At 44.1% G+C, this 13,459-nt stretch overlaps 1 protein-coding gene across 3 annotated transcripts in view; it reads left to right on the top strand.

Annotated features, from left to right (window-relative positions):
• Nucleotides 1–13,459, top strand: part of dpf1 (D4, zinc and double PHD fingers family 1) — a 90,671-nt gene that overhangs the window by 10,619 nt on the left and 66,593 nt on the right. For all 3 annotated transcript variants that reach the window (XR_004933297.1, XM_036150251.1, XM_036150252.1), the window contains exons 2-3: nt 11,432–11,461; nt 11,902–12,062. Coding sequence is in view for 2 of the 3 variants with exons in the window: in XM_036150251.1 (XP_036006144.1) it covers nt 11,432–11,461; nt 11,902–12,062 (191 nt within the window). In the remaining variant the exon portion in view is untranslated. The remainder of the gene's footprint in view (nt 1–11,431; nt 11,462–11,901; nt 12,063–13,459) is intronic.

Here is a 13,459-nt window from a genome sequence, read left to right on the forward strand (position 1 = left end):
ACGGTGGAGTTGGCTAAAAAAGTCTGGTATTGAGGCTTGCTGAATATGGAACAAAGTGAACTACTGGCAAAAGTGCAAGACCAATAGCCCAGCATTCATGTTAAAGAAAGCTGTACGTCAGTTATACCTATTAATTGTTTAATTTCATTTCTTTTACTTTTGGCAAACTGAATTGATGAACATGACTGATAAGCTATTTTGCCCTACTGTATTTTGCTTTTACCTCTGGAAATATTGTTCCGTGGTGCAAGGTCCAGGATGAGTAGTTTGATTCAAACTCGGTTAATCACGGAAGAAACCAACGCTGCTTTGAAGCTGTTTCTGAGACTTAGGAAAACAAGAAATGATACTGGCGTGACAAAAATGAACTGATCTGTAAACCCTGTTGGAATACTGAGTGGCTAACTGCTATTGATGCTAAAATTAGCATCTACATTGGAGCTTCCCATTGTCTTTAAGCTTCAGGGATATTTCACAATTTTTAAAAAGCCCAGACTGCATTTGATCATTTATACTGCTCAAACCTGAAATGGATGATCCTACTCGCTTAAAACCAGGTTTGATATTTATTCAACTTTTTTCGAGTTGTTAAAACTCAAGAAAGGGAGCACATTTGGATAATTTTAGAATGATAAAAATAACATGTATATACTTTACATATATATATATATATATATATAGATGCATATTTTTTTTGACAATACAACAAAAATCTTGTTCTTGTGAATCCAATATCAAGTATCTTATCTCATCAGCTGAATGTACCTGTACACGGCTAGCTGAAAAATGAATCTAGAAGGAGAACACCATGAAGAAGCATGGAGCTTCAGCGGCAACAGAAAAGTTAACTGGATTGTAGGAATTTGCTTTGTTTGATCTGTTGGAGGTCTCAGTTTCAGTCTACCATGGCATCTGGGGGACCCGGAAGTGTTGGCAGCTTGCTGGAAGACTGGGGCAAAATGCAGGGGATTTTTGAAAACTTATTTCTATTACTTCTGCCAGTCTCTCACATGCACACATGGATGTAACAGCTTTACGGACCAACTTATCAGCTTTTCCTCTTAAAAAGCCACAGAGTGGAAAGGGACAGCTTTTTTAAAAGCTACCTTAACATTGAGAAGTCCCTGCTGGCCCTAGCCCCACCCCCCTCAGCAGTCTGTGGATCAGCATCAGCAGCTTGTAATAAGTGAAATATAGAAAAAGAATGCCTATGATGCTTTCTATGAAATCATTGGTCTTGTGATTAATATTGCAACTTAAGTTATAGGCAACATTTGCAACAATTGAACTGACAGTGCCTGTGAGGTTTGTTCCTACAAGCTTTAAGCAGGGGTCTGTTACTGGCATCGAGATATACCCAGGATTTTAAAAGTTACAATTTCAAAACTGTGTCAGATTTTTACCATGGTGTTTTATGAGTTAAAGACCGTTTAATGACATGCCAGAGACTGGTGGCTGGAATATGCTGCGTTTTCTATGCTCTACTTGTGTAGAGCATAGAGCAAGCCCTCAACCCAAAAGTGTTGCTGGGCACTGCTGATTAGCTGCTTGAAATAAGGCTAGTACACTGTCTGTTAAGCAGACTGGCATAGCAAATATCTTCTCTAATCTATAAACTAAAATAGGCTTAGACTTGTGTTACTCTATGAAGAGAAGAAAACTTCTGGTTTCCTTCTAAACGTCGAAGGTCTATTTACTATATTTTTGCTAAAGTCTTAAAACCATTTAACACAATAGATGTTTATCCACTTAAGCAGTTCAGAGAAGAGTTTATTTCTTCACAGGCTGCTTTGTTTGAGCAAGCAAACTCTGGTGCGGACCAGGCAAACCAGCTCAGGTCCGTCTGAAGACGGGGGTCTTGTTTTGCTTGCAAGTGAACCCTGGTGCACTTTGCTTACATTTGGAAATGCAAAAGGACCATCCATAAAGCCAGAGAGCGGACGTGCAGCCATCTTATTTACCACATGTACAGAGCAACATGCTGAATAGATAGCTGGCTCACCTGCTGCTCATACCGGGCAGCTTCTTTTAAAGAAAAGCAATCAGGTTTGCAAAAAGGAAACCTCAAGCCTGCAGAAATGTATTGTTGCACTATTGTTTGTTTTCATTGTGAACAATCCGGCTGGAGGGATGGGGTTCTTCTCCCTGCTTTTTTTTTTTTTTTGGCACCTCCCCAAACAACAATCTTTCGTAACATCATAATCTTGTCCAGGTGGTTTGGTCCACTTTCAAAATTGCAGTGTGAATGTGAACCATACCAAATTAAGGTGTAAAATACTTGTGCATACCGTGATGTGTTATTTCATTAAAAAAAAATCTATAATTGATGTTTATTTGTTCAAAAGATGAGCAATTACATCATGTATTTATGTGTAAGTACAGTAAAACTGTGATATTTTTATTTCACAGGTTATACATGACGATTTTCGTCTATACCAAGTAGCTCGCTAGCATTCAACACAATGAACAAAAACTACAATGAATAATAAAGAAGTGCACTAAATTAGTAATCATCCATATCAGCTGATGGTTAAATGTAGATTCCTGAATCTAGTCGCTCCAGAAGACTGGCCGCGAGCATCTCCGTTTTCCTCTGCATGTCTTTCGGGTCCGTGTCAGGAGTTATGAGGGTGGAGCCCCAAAAAGGCAGATTTTCTCTGCAGCGCTTTAATAAGGATGCAGACTGAGGTGAAGAGGTGGGGGTGGGTTTTGGGAGGGTACCACACAACACACAGACACATATAGCCTGAACAGAGAGGCGCACGCACGCACAGAATCAGAGGTTGGGAATCCATCGCTATAATAAGAGGCCAAGTGCAGTGGTGATAAATCTCACCTGAAGGAGCTGTTCAGAGGCAGATTGCCTTACCCTGATGTACTACCCTTGGTACACTCTGCAGCCAGCCATGGGCTACAGCAAACACACCCACACGCTCAGACCAGGAGAGCATTGCACAGTGGATGCATAAAGAGGTGTGCATAGCCAGTAGCCTGCATGTGGGTTTACGCACAAACAGACCCTGCGATTTAAGGTATCCCCAGACAAAAAAAACAAAACAACAACCCCGCACCCAGTGGACAAAGAGGGGGGTCCACCAAGAGAACCCTACACCCCTCATTAAAATCGCATCCTGTAGGTAACACAAAGCCGTGACAGAATTGACGTGATCTGTGGCACGACTCCGTGCATATGTCTGCCCTGCTATTCGCTGTCAGATCTCCCGTGTTTATACATGTACGCACGCATCTGCACACGGACACGGACAGAACCGGTGCGGTGACAGCCACTGGAGGAAACTGACGTTTTCCAGCTGGTGTTGTGGCAGGCATTTCGCTCCTGAGCAGACACTCGCTCCTGTCCGTCCATCTGTCTGTCTGTCTGTCTGTCTGTCTGTCTGTCTGTCTGTCTGTCTGTCTGTCGGTCTGTCTGTCTGTCTGTCTGTCTGTCACTGTCAAACCGAGTGTGTGGCCTCTTTGTCTCGCTCTGACAGACACACGCAGGAGCTTTATTAGTGCACGTTTGAACATTTTAAGCCACCGTGTGCCAGTTTGAGCCCAACATCAGAGGAGCAGGAGAAAGTATTTGCACACACACACATACACACACACACACACACACACACACACACACACACTGAGAAAGTGGAAGAGGAGAGAGAGAGAGAGAGAGAGACAGAAAGAGAGGGGGAGAAAAGGAGAAATCATTTGAGTGAGAGAGGAGGAGAGTGGAGAAGAAATTGAATTGGGGGAGGGGGGGCGATTGAGGTGCTGGAGCAGGGGTGTTGGTGGTGGTGGGGGGGGGTGACTTGGTAAGGGTGATATTGCATAGTTTAATCTGTTGAGTTCAGCCGTGGAAAGGCCGGGGATGGGGGAGGGGAGGAACACAGCAGTGGCGGGATGCCTGATATCAGCCCTCCTCTGTGCACACTCACATAAAGCTCTGCAGGGCCCGACATGCATGCGCTTGTGTGTATGTGTGTGAGTGTGTGTGTGTGTGTGTGTGTGTGTGTGTGTGTCTGCACAGATGGACAATAGTGGACAAAACAGGTGTGTTGGCCAGGTGTACCGGTTTTCACTGGTAGGCAACAAAACCCAAACATAGCAATGTTAGACACATAAGTGCGAAGTCCAATCTGCCCTCAGCCCTCATAAAGCCCATTATACATGTGCAGCTCTTGATTCACTTCCTCATTTAGCCGCTCTAAAGTAAAATCCTTTGTCGGCTCGGACGCTTCCCCTAATTGTACACTAATGTTTCCAGTTCCCCTCATTTTTCCTCTTTCGGCTTTTCCAATGAGGCGGTTTTACCTCTAGGGGGAGCCCTCTGTATCCCTATCGGTCATAGAGGCAGCTAATTGGGATGGTTAATTTCAGCGCAGTGAGAAACTGTTGCTCCCTGAGTGTGTGCGTGTGTGTGTGTGTGTGTGTGTGTGTGTGTGAGAGAGAGCGTGTGCTCAAAGTGTGGACGTGACTCAGTGTGAGCTGAAGTGGGCTGCTCCTCCTGGATGGGACTTGAGGGATCACCTAGAGATTCAGACAATGGTTAACGCACGGTGGGCCTGGTGGGTTGGCTGTGCTTTCTGGGGTGGCTCTGTGTCTGCCGCTGTCTGTCAACTGTACGAGGCACGTTTATTTATGTGTGTGTGTGTGTGTGTGTGTGTGTGTGTGTGTGTGTGTTTTACCAGTGCTACCAGTTTTCTCAGTGCTGTAGTGTAGGCCTCTCCCTCCCCGCTGTTTGCTCAGTGGAGGCTGAGGCAGACAACTCAGTGTGGGCTCAGGATTCATCCACACACACACACACACACACACACACACACACACACACATACGCGGCAATCCACACACAGTCTGTGTGCTCCAGGCTCTCCCATTCCTTTTCCACGTCTAATCTTTAGTTGGCAAGTGCGGATGCGCTCAGAGGTTCATATCTGTACTGCATCTGCATGCAAGTGTTTCTCGGCATGCTTTACGTTTTTTTTAACGCGTGACTCTGTGCATCCATGCACGCTTGCGTGGGCGTCCTTTGTGTTTTTGTGTCCTTGCACAGTGCAGAACCACGTAATTGTAATGTATGTCATGTCGGGCCTGGACATTTTTGGTAGTCAGCTCCAGTTTGTTGGAGATTTGGCTCTTTGCCAGTGCATCACTAAAGCCGCTGTACCTAAGCCTCTCTTTGCCTGGAAGTCAAGTTGTATCTTTTAGTGTTAAACCAAGCTTCCCCAGCGTCAGGGAAAAAAAAGTAACAATCTATTCTTTAAACATTAGTTTTCTCGTTAACCTCTCAGTGATTTGAATTGTAGAGAAGGAGGCTTCATGCAGACAGAGGGATCTGCTCGCTGTTCCTGCGTGTGCCTTAGTCTAAAATCCGGTCTTGGCTTTCCTCCATCAGCTGTGTGGTTTGATGATAGGCAGTTTGGTTTCTCAGTGCTGCTCTCTGTGGTCTGTGTTTTCAGCAAGTGCTCTGCATGTAGGACCACAGTGGCCACAAGCCAGCCAGCTGCAGCTGTGGGAGTTTCTGTGTTCACTTCCCCAGTTACATTCACTTTTTAACTAAGCTTGGAAAGGGTCTGCCTTCGCTCATGTTAAAAGAATATTTCCACGTTTTGGGAATGTCTCTCTTAATCTGTGTACAGTTTCATGAAAAAGTGTCCCCACCCACTGAGCAATTTTGCCTTTTGTTGAATAGCAATTTGGATTTCAATGGATTTTGTGGAAATAAAACAAAAATAAAAGAACTTTGAAATGTGTGGCATGCATTTGTTTTCAGTCCTCCCATCCAAGTCTATTGTTGGAGGTCACTACTACACTGCAAAAACAGAACTAAAAATAAGTAAAATTTTCTTGAAATTAGTGTATTTGTCCTTGATTTCAGCAGGTAAATAAGATTATTTGCCAATGGAAATAGTAATTTTACCCCTAAAATAAGATAATAATATATAATGCACTTGAAATAATATGATGGAGATGAATTTCTTCCTATTTTAAGTGTAAAAATCTTATTCCATTGGCAGATTATCTTATTTACCTGCTCAAATAAAGGACAAATGCACTAATTTCAAGAAAATTTTAGTTCTGTTTTTGCAGTGTAGCTTTCTATATCAAAATAACATTATTATTTTCAATTTTTTTATTTATTTATTTTATTATTATTATTATTTGCAGATTATTCTTTGCAAAATAGCTTAAGCTCAGATGGCTGAAGAATGTCTGTCAACATCAGCTTTTCATCTTGCTATGGATTCTCACTGGGATTCAGCTCTGGACTTTGACTGGACCATTCTAACACAGCAACATGCTTCCATCCAACCGTTCCCTCGCAGCTCTGACTCAGACGAATCTCTGGCTCAGTCTCAAGTCTTTTGCAGCTCATGTTTTTACCCAGAGTTGTTCTGAGTTTAGCCCGTCCATCCATCTTTCCATCAACTCTGAAAGGCTTCGCTGTCCCCGCAGAAGAAAAGCGGCCACAAAACGTGACGCTGCCCCACTGAGTTTGACAGGATGGCGTGTTCACAATGATAAAGTTGTTTTCAACTTGTTTCTTTTTCAGCAAAGGACTTTCTTCTCCCCACTCCTCGAGAAAGGCCACATTTGTGGAGTGCATGACTATTAGTTGTCCTGTGAACAGATACTGCTACCTGAGCTATGGATTTCTGCAGCTCCTCCAGAGTTACCATGGGTCTGTCAGCTGTTTTTATAATTAACTCTCTCCTTACCTTTCAGTTAAGGTGCACAACCATGTCTTTGCAGGTCTCCAGTTGTGCCAAACTCTCTCTTTTATCCTTGACCTTTCTGCTGTGTTTTTAACAGACTTTACAGAACAGTTGGACTCATAATGAGATTAAATTACATAGAGGTGTAGTCTGTTTACGAATTAGGTGAATCTTGAATTGGTATGACTGGAGTTTAATTAGCGGTGTTAGGGTAAAGGGGGGCTGAATACAAATGCAAGCCATATTTTCTGGACTTTTATTTGTAAAAACTACTGGAAACCATATATCGTGTTCTTCTTACGCCACAGCCCTCTGTTACTTTGTGGAAAAAGGGGTAAGAATAGTTTACACGGTATTTCTGGGTGTGATACAGCTCTTATATTTTCGACACCTTTCAGCAATGCAGACTTTTTCCATCCCCCCTGTTTTCAGTCACCAGTAAGCGGAGCTGAAAATCTTTTGGCTGCAAAGTCACATAACAAACAACCCCTTCTGCCATGAGCGTTTCTTTAAAGCGTTGCTCGTGTTGCACCTGCAGCCCCTTTAGGGTTCCTTGTTGCTCTAAGAATAGCCTTACGCCTCTGCAATTCAGGTTAGTGCTATTTAGCAAGGCGGCCGGCACAACGAGGGAACGCGTTCGAGGGAATGTTTGCTGATCTTGCTCTTTTTCCGCCGTTCGTCCACAGACCCGGCCTGAATCTTTGAACTCAACTCTAAAAGCTTGAGATGATTATTTTCCAATCAGCAGTCAAACTCTGATGAACTCTTACTGCTATTTGCTCAATGGTCAGGTTGGATGAGATTAGATTCCCTGCTCTCCCTTTGTCTCCTGACGTTCTCTGCCCTTTTTCAACATCCACCTCACCGGCTCCACGAGGGCAGTGATGCAACTTCCATATCTCAATATCACGAGGTTGGAGGGACTCCAATTTAAAGACGCCATTTTCTGCAGCTGTCGCCTTATTATTGAGTTGGGGTTGGGTGGGTGTGGGGGTGGGCTGTGCCAGCTCCTCTGAAGCCAGCAGGGGGGGAGAGATGGAGGTTAAGGAAGACTCGAAGAGGGATGCAGAGGGAGGAGGGAAGCACCAGGAGCTTAGGGGTGAGCGGTTTTGCATTTGGAATATGTCTCCTTTAATTCCCCCTCCCTCCTAACTCTGCCTGGCATTTCCATTTGGTCACTAGAGCAGCCTTGAAGTCCATGTCTTTCATTCATAAGGGTTCTCTTTGTACTTCCAATCGCAGCATGTTTCTGGCCCTGTGCTTGTGCAACTTTTTGAGCACCTCTGCATGTCTGCTAGACTTCCCTCTTCTCAGTTCTTATTATTTATATGCAAACAGCGGGCACTCTGTATTTGCACCTTCATAAAGGCAATGTCCCTCATTTGAATGAGCATCTGCAAGCGCACATATATTCAGGCATACGGAGGGTGCCAGGTATCCATAACTCTTAATAATAAGCAAAAGAGCATCTGATTGGCTGTGAGGATGTTACCTGGGAAAAGCAAAGCTGGCACCACACTGCAGTGAGTTGAAAAAAAAAAAGGAAAAAATAAAATGTTCTTGCGATGGACCTCCAACCTGGCCAAAAAAATGTGATGCTTGAAGTCCATTTCCGAACGCTGAGTGGTAACGTTTCTGTCAAAAAAAGCATATTCTCCTCAGAAAAAGGCGTGCTGCCCTTTTCGCGCACCTCAGCCCAGCATATTGCGGTCCAGTCACATCTTTTAATGCCATGTGGCCAGCGATGGCTGCGAGGTTGCAGATCTGATTTGTGAGATCTGGATGTTGCCATGCTCGGCCTGTCAGGCCGCTCCAGCATCTGTTCGGTTTTGACGGCTGAGCTGGACTTCCACCCAGGACTGTTGATTCTGCTCAACAATGTCACAAGCTTTCTTAGTGTTCACCAGCTTTCATCCTGTACTAATTGCGATTCAGGATTGCGGCATGGCAGAGAATTGAGGCAGACTGAAATAATGAACTCTGCCCGTGAGGTTTTGTAAGCCTCTGTGTTGGTTTTGAGTTGCTTTTCATCTTTTATTGAGGGGAAATCTCAATAATATTTAACTTTTGGGCTTTGGACTTACAATATTAGCTCTTGTACATTATCATATTTTTGTTTGGGAAATGCCTCATTTGCTAGCAGAAATAAACTTCGTTGTTGAATGAAAATAACTTAAAATCTAAATCTGCCGGTGGTGTTTATGATTTTGGGCTTAAAAGTCCAATCGCCTTGTATTTCCAGCCGCAGTGGAGAATAAAGTGTTTAAAATGAACTCTCTCTCTTGTGCAGCCACTGTTTCTGTGAAAAGAAAGCATAACTATTATAACAACAAAATAACAATCAATTACTATCAGAGAGAATACATGAATGCTACTTGTATAATTAGCCAATAGTCATTTCAGTCCAAGTAGTTGCAGTATTGATAGTGCATACAGATGGCAATACATTTGCGATGTGCTACGCAGGATCTTTTTCATGCTATGCAAGTGATAGCATTGTCTTTAAAAAAAAAATAAAAAATCTAACTCAGGAAGAGCTATATTGGTTATTTAATGTCAAGAGGATGACCAACCGTGTTGCAGCTGCAAAAGCCTGCAGGATCCGTGAGTCAAACAGGAAGTGAGACACTTTGGTGAAGTAAAACACACCCGCTTTGGAGAAAATGCTAAATAAAATCTCTGAACCATATCCGGCTGTCCTACAAGACACGCCCCCTGATGCGCGAAACACGCCGCAGCTAGACTCTTCTCCAGCGCAAAGTAAACTGTACGCAATTTCTGGCCAGGTCCGTCCCCATATAGGTTCGACATGAAAAAACACAAGGCTTATACTCTTGGGAGAATACGTGATCCCGCGAGTCCGATGGCCCTTAGAGGGACTCTATATGCAGCCAGTAGGTCAGGAAAAAATTCTAGACACATCTGTCCATCAGATGGTTTGTTCCAGCCTTCATCCTTGCAGGGGTATGAGGGTGCTGATGCCTATCTCTAGTGGTCAATGGGTGCAAGGCAGAGTACATTGGACAGGTTGCCAGTCCATCACAGGGTAACCTGGACACGCACAGGACAAACAACCATGCCCACACACTCAAACCTAAGGGCCAATTAACCTAACACCCTTGTGTTTGGACTGTGGGAGGTAACCAGAGTTCCCAGAGAAAACCCACACACGCATGGGGACAACCCCATGCATGTTAATGACCCCTTAGAAATACCCCAGGCCTGGAATTGAAACCATGACCTTCTTGCTGCAAGGCAACAGTGGCACCAACAGTGGCACCATGCAGCTGCAGTCCATAGTAGTAAAGTCAGTCACTTAGTAACTCTCTTTGCTTTTAGTCCCTATGACAGTTATTCTTGAATGTGTTTCTTTACAGGTGACTATGACAGCTAGCTGGGTGAACTCGCGTTTGACGGCTTCTACGGCGCGGATGATGTAAAACCTAGAGAGCAGGTCGACAACTGGTGTCAGGGGTGGAGTAGTGACAGCTACTCTGACACAGACCGCTTAAAAAAATACTTGAACGGAGACCTAAGCTGATACTTTTGATCTTCTTCTTTTTTTCACTGTACGTGGGAGCATTTCCTGAATTCTTTCATAAGGTCCCTCGGCAACACTGATCAGGTGTCCTCATGCGTTCCTGTTAAATATGGTAGCTACGCTGACAGCACCTTCCTGTAGTTAGCGCGCTTGAAGAATGAAAACCGCCTGTGTTTGTCTCTTCTTCGCGATTCGGTTTCTGCGGAAACCATTATCACAGACACAGTGACTTTTTCGCATAGCGCCCGCTTGCTTTGGATTGCGTTCTTATCCCCAATAAATGAAACCATTGTTTGGAAACTGCTCTTTATATTTACTCGGGTTATCTTTCGCCTGATATTAAAATTCGTTTGAGGGTCTTAAGCGTTCGAGTGTGACGGAAACAGAATAAATCCGTTAGGAGGCAAATCAGTTTTCAAAGCGCTGCGCGTTCGCCGCTCTAACCTAAATGTCTTCCTCTCACACAGCTTTATTATTATCTGAACATATAGAGACGGCCCGTCCTCACTGGATTCACGGTTTCTGTACCATGACTTTCACCACACCCTGTGCAGCCAAAACCAGATTCCCTACACATTTATATCTGCAGCGAGCTCTCTTTGTGTAGAAATCAAACAGTCACTCCTGTTCTTTGGCAACGGCAACAAAAAAAAAAAAAGAGAAAAAAAAAAGAAAAAGTAAAAAAATTTGAACAAATCGCTACCAGCAGCTACTCTGCACTATTTTTGTGAGGCCGCTTTTGGCTCTACACTGTTAGTCAGTGTGTGTGTGTGTGTGTGTGTGTGTGTGTGTGTGTGTGTGTGTGTGTGTGTGTGTGTGTGTGTGTGTGTGTCCTGTATCTACAGTCTGTGTTGCTGAGTGACCTTGATGTCTGCACTCAGCAGGTAGACACTGGAGAGGAGTGATTAACAGAAGACAGAAAAAAAGGAGAGGGAAGTGTGAAGAATAATGAAATAAAATCAAAAAGAGAGGAAAGAAGTAGAAGGGGGGGGGGTGTAAAAGTTAAACACGGAAAGAGACATTTCAATGAGAAAAAAAGGAGTGAAAAAAAAAGTGAAGGCGAAGTGTTGGAAAGCTAAACAAAAATGTGGAGAAAATTGGGGTGGGGTGAACGAGTGACTCACCACACATCTGTTGTTTTTTTTTCCTCCCTTTCTTCTTCTTCTGCTTCCCCCTGCAGGCAATCTGGAGGTGCAGTCATCAAGAACAGGTAGGTGGGAGAGAGGGGAGGTGGAGGGAGGGGGGGGTGAACATTACACTGAATGTTAATCAAACTCTCACTTCTACGGGTGAGAAAATACAGTGCAGACAGCAGTCTGGTGGAGAGCGATTGTAGAGTTTTTACTGTACGCCATCAGGATGTGAGCGTTGGGTGTTGATGCCAGCCTGTCTGCCGAGAGGACCGGGCATCTCCACGGCAACACCTACGCCGCGTGTGCATCCACTGCCCCCTTTGACTTACACACACGTGCAACATGGATCCTGAACACCCACACTCATAAAAACATGCCCTCTACCTGTTCCTGAAAGTCACGGAGAAACTCTCCCTGTTCGGTTCTTCCTCTGCTGATGCCCGTGTGTGTTTCTTCCTCATCCCTCACCTGTGGGCTCCCTCCTTCACCCTCCTTCTCTCTGTGTATTGGCTCTCAGTCTCGGAGAGGAGTTTTACAAGGAGGCCATTGAACACTGTCGCAGCTACAATGCCCGTCTGTGTGCGGAGCGCTCCATGCGGCTCCCCTTCCTGGACTCCCAGACCGGCGTGGCCCAGAGCAACTGCTACATCTGGATGGAGAAGAACCACCGTGGACCAGGTGTGTGTGTGTGTGTGTGTGGGTGTGTTTCTGTGTCTGTGTGTGTGTGTGTGGGTGTGGGTGTGTGTTTGCAAGTGACTGGTTGAGAAGCTACTCCAGACAGTTCTTCACAGGTATTATCTGTTTGCGAGCAGACGTCAGCACCCTTTACAGTACAGACATTTTTACACTCATTCCAAGAAAAATAAAATTTCACAACTTACTTTAGCATTAGGAAAAGGTATTATTTTTAATTTTTTTTTTTTTTTTTTTACAAATACTAGCTTTAAAGGGCTTATTTGTTTCTAAAGATATAGCGACAGTTTGCATATATATATATTTGCATATATATATATATATATATATATATATATATATATATATATATATATATATATATATATATACACGCCCGCTGAGGGGCTGGGTGGGCAAACGGGTCAATTGTCCCGGGCCCAGGACGGAGGGGGGCCCCAAAACTGACACTCTGACCATTAAAGTACAGGCAGAAGTAATATTTCAGAAAATATTTGTGTGAAAATTATTTAATATTAGAGTAACTAAATTAGGGGTTAAAGTTCTCCGTCGCTGCGACAGATTTCCGTCATTTGGAAAATGAGCGCAAATTGTTCCGTCTAGCATTTTTTTTCAAGGTATTAAACAGAAGCTGCTCTCAACCAATGAAACCTGGCAGAGCCGGGACATTAGCCAATCAGAAGGAGAGTACGGCAGGTCTTTGTAAAGTGGACATCTGCCAGTCTGAGTTTTATCGGTGTTCAATAAAAATTTTTACTTTTGGAAGAGCGTCTCAAACTGGCCACAGATGCTATGAATGAAAGTAGTGGTGATCCAAAAGGTTTTCTTTGGATTTATGAACCAGCAGGTCAGAAAGTTCAGCGGATAGAACAGCTGACAACAACTTCCCTGGTAAGCGTGTCTGTCGCTGCTCCTGCAGTAAACGAGTGATTTCTACCTGTGGCCATGTCACCTGTCAGCGTTTATTCCCCCGCTTCCAGTAACTTGGCTGATAAATGTGGGCGACCAACCAGGGATCTTCCCATGATCCACTGTAATGTTTTTTTTTTTTGTAAACTCAAAGAGTAACGTGCTATCTCAGGCTAATTTACCATGACGCGCTTTTTTCCCCGGAAAGGTCAGAATGTGAAACAATGTTCCTCATTTGACTGGCTCCAATTTGGAAACAGTTAGAAAATTAAAATAAATTCCACCTGCGCTTGTCTGAAGAAAGAAGGCAGAGCTGCAGTCAGAGCGGCTATCAGTCAATAAGCAGCAGCTTCCACCTGATGAGCCGCTGCACACCTGGACGCTCCTTAAATGATGAGGATTTAGATGCTGGTGACTCTCCAGCAGTCAGTGAGCGAGAGGCGGGGACACAGGTGTCCATCCTGGACAGGTTT

The sequence above is a fragment of the Fundulus heteroclitus genome, chromosome 18, assembly GCF_011125445.2.
Source record: "Fundulus heteroclitus isolate FHET01 chromosome 18, MU-UCD_Fhet_4.1, whole genome shotgun sequence".
Lineage (NCBI taxonomy): Eukaryota > Metazoa > Chordata > Actinopteri > Cyprinodontiformes > Fundulidae > Fundulus > Fundulus heteroclitus.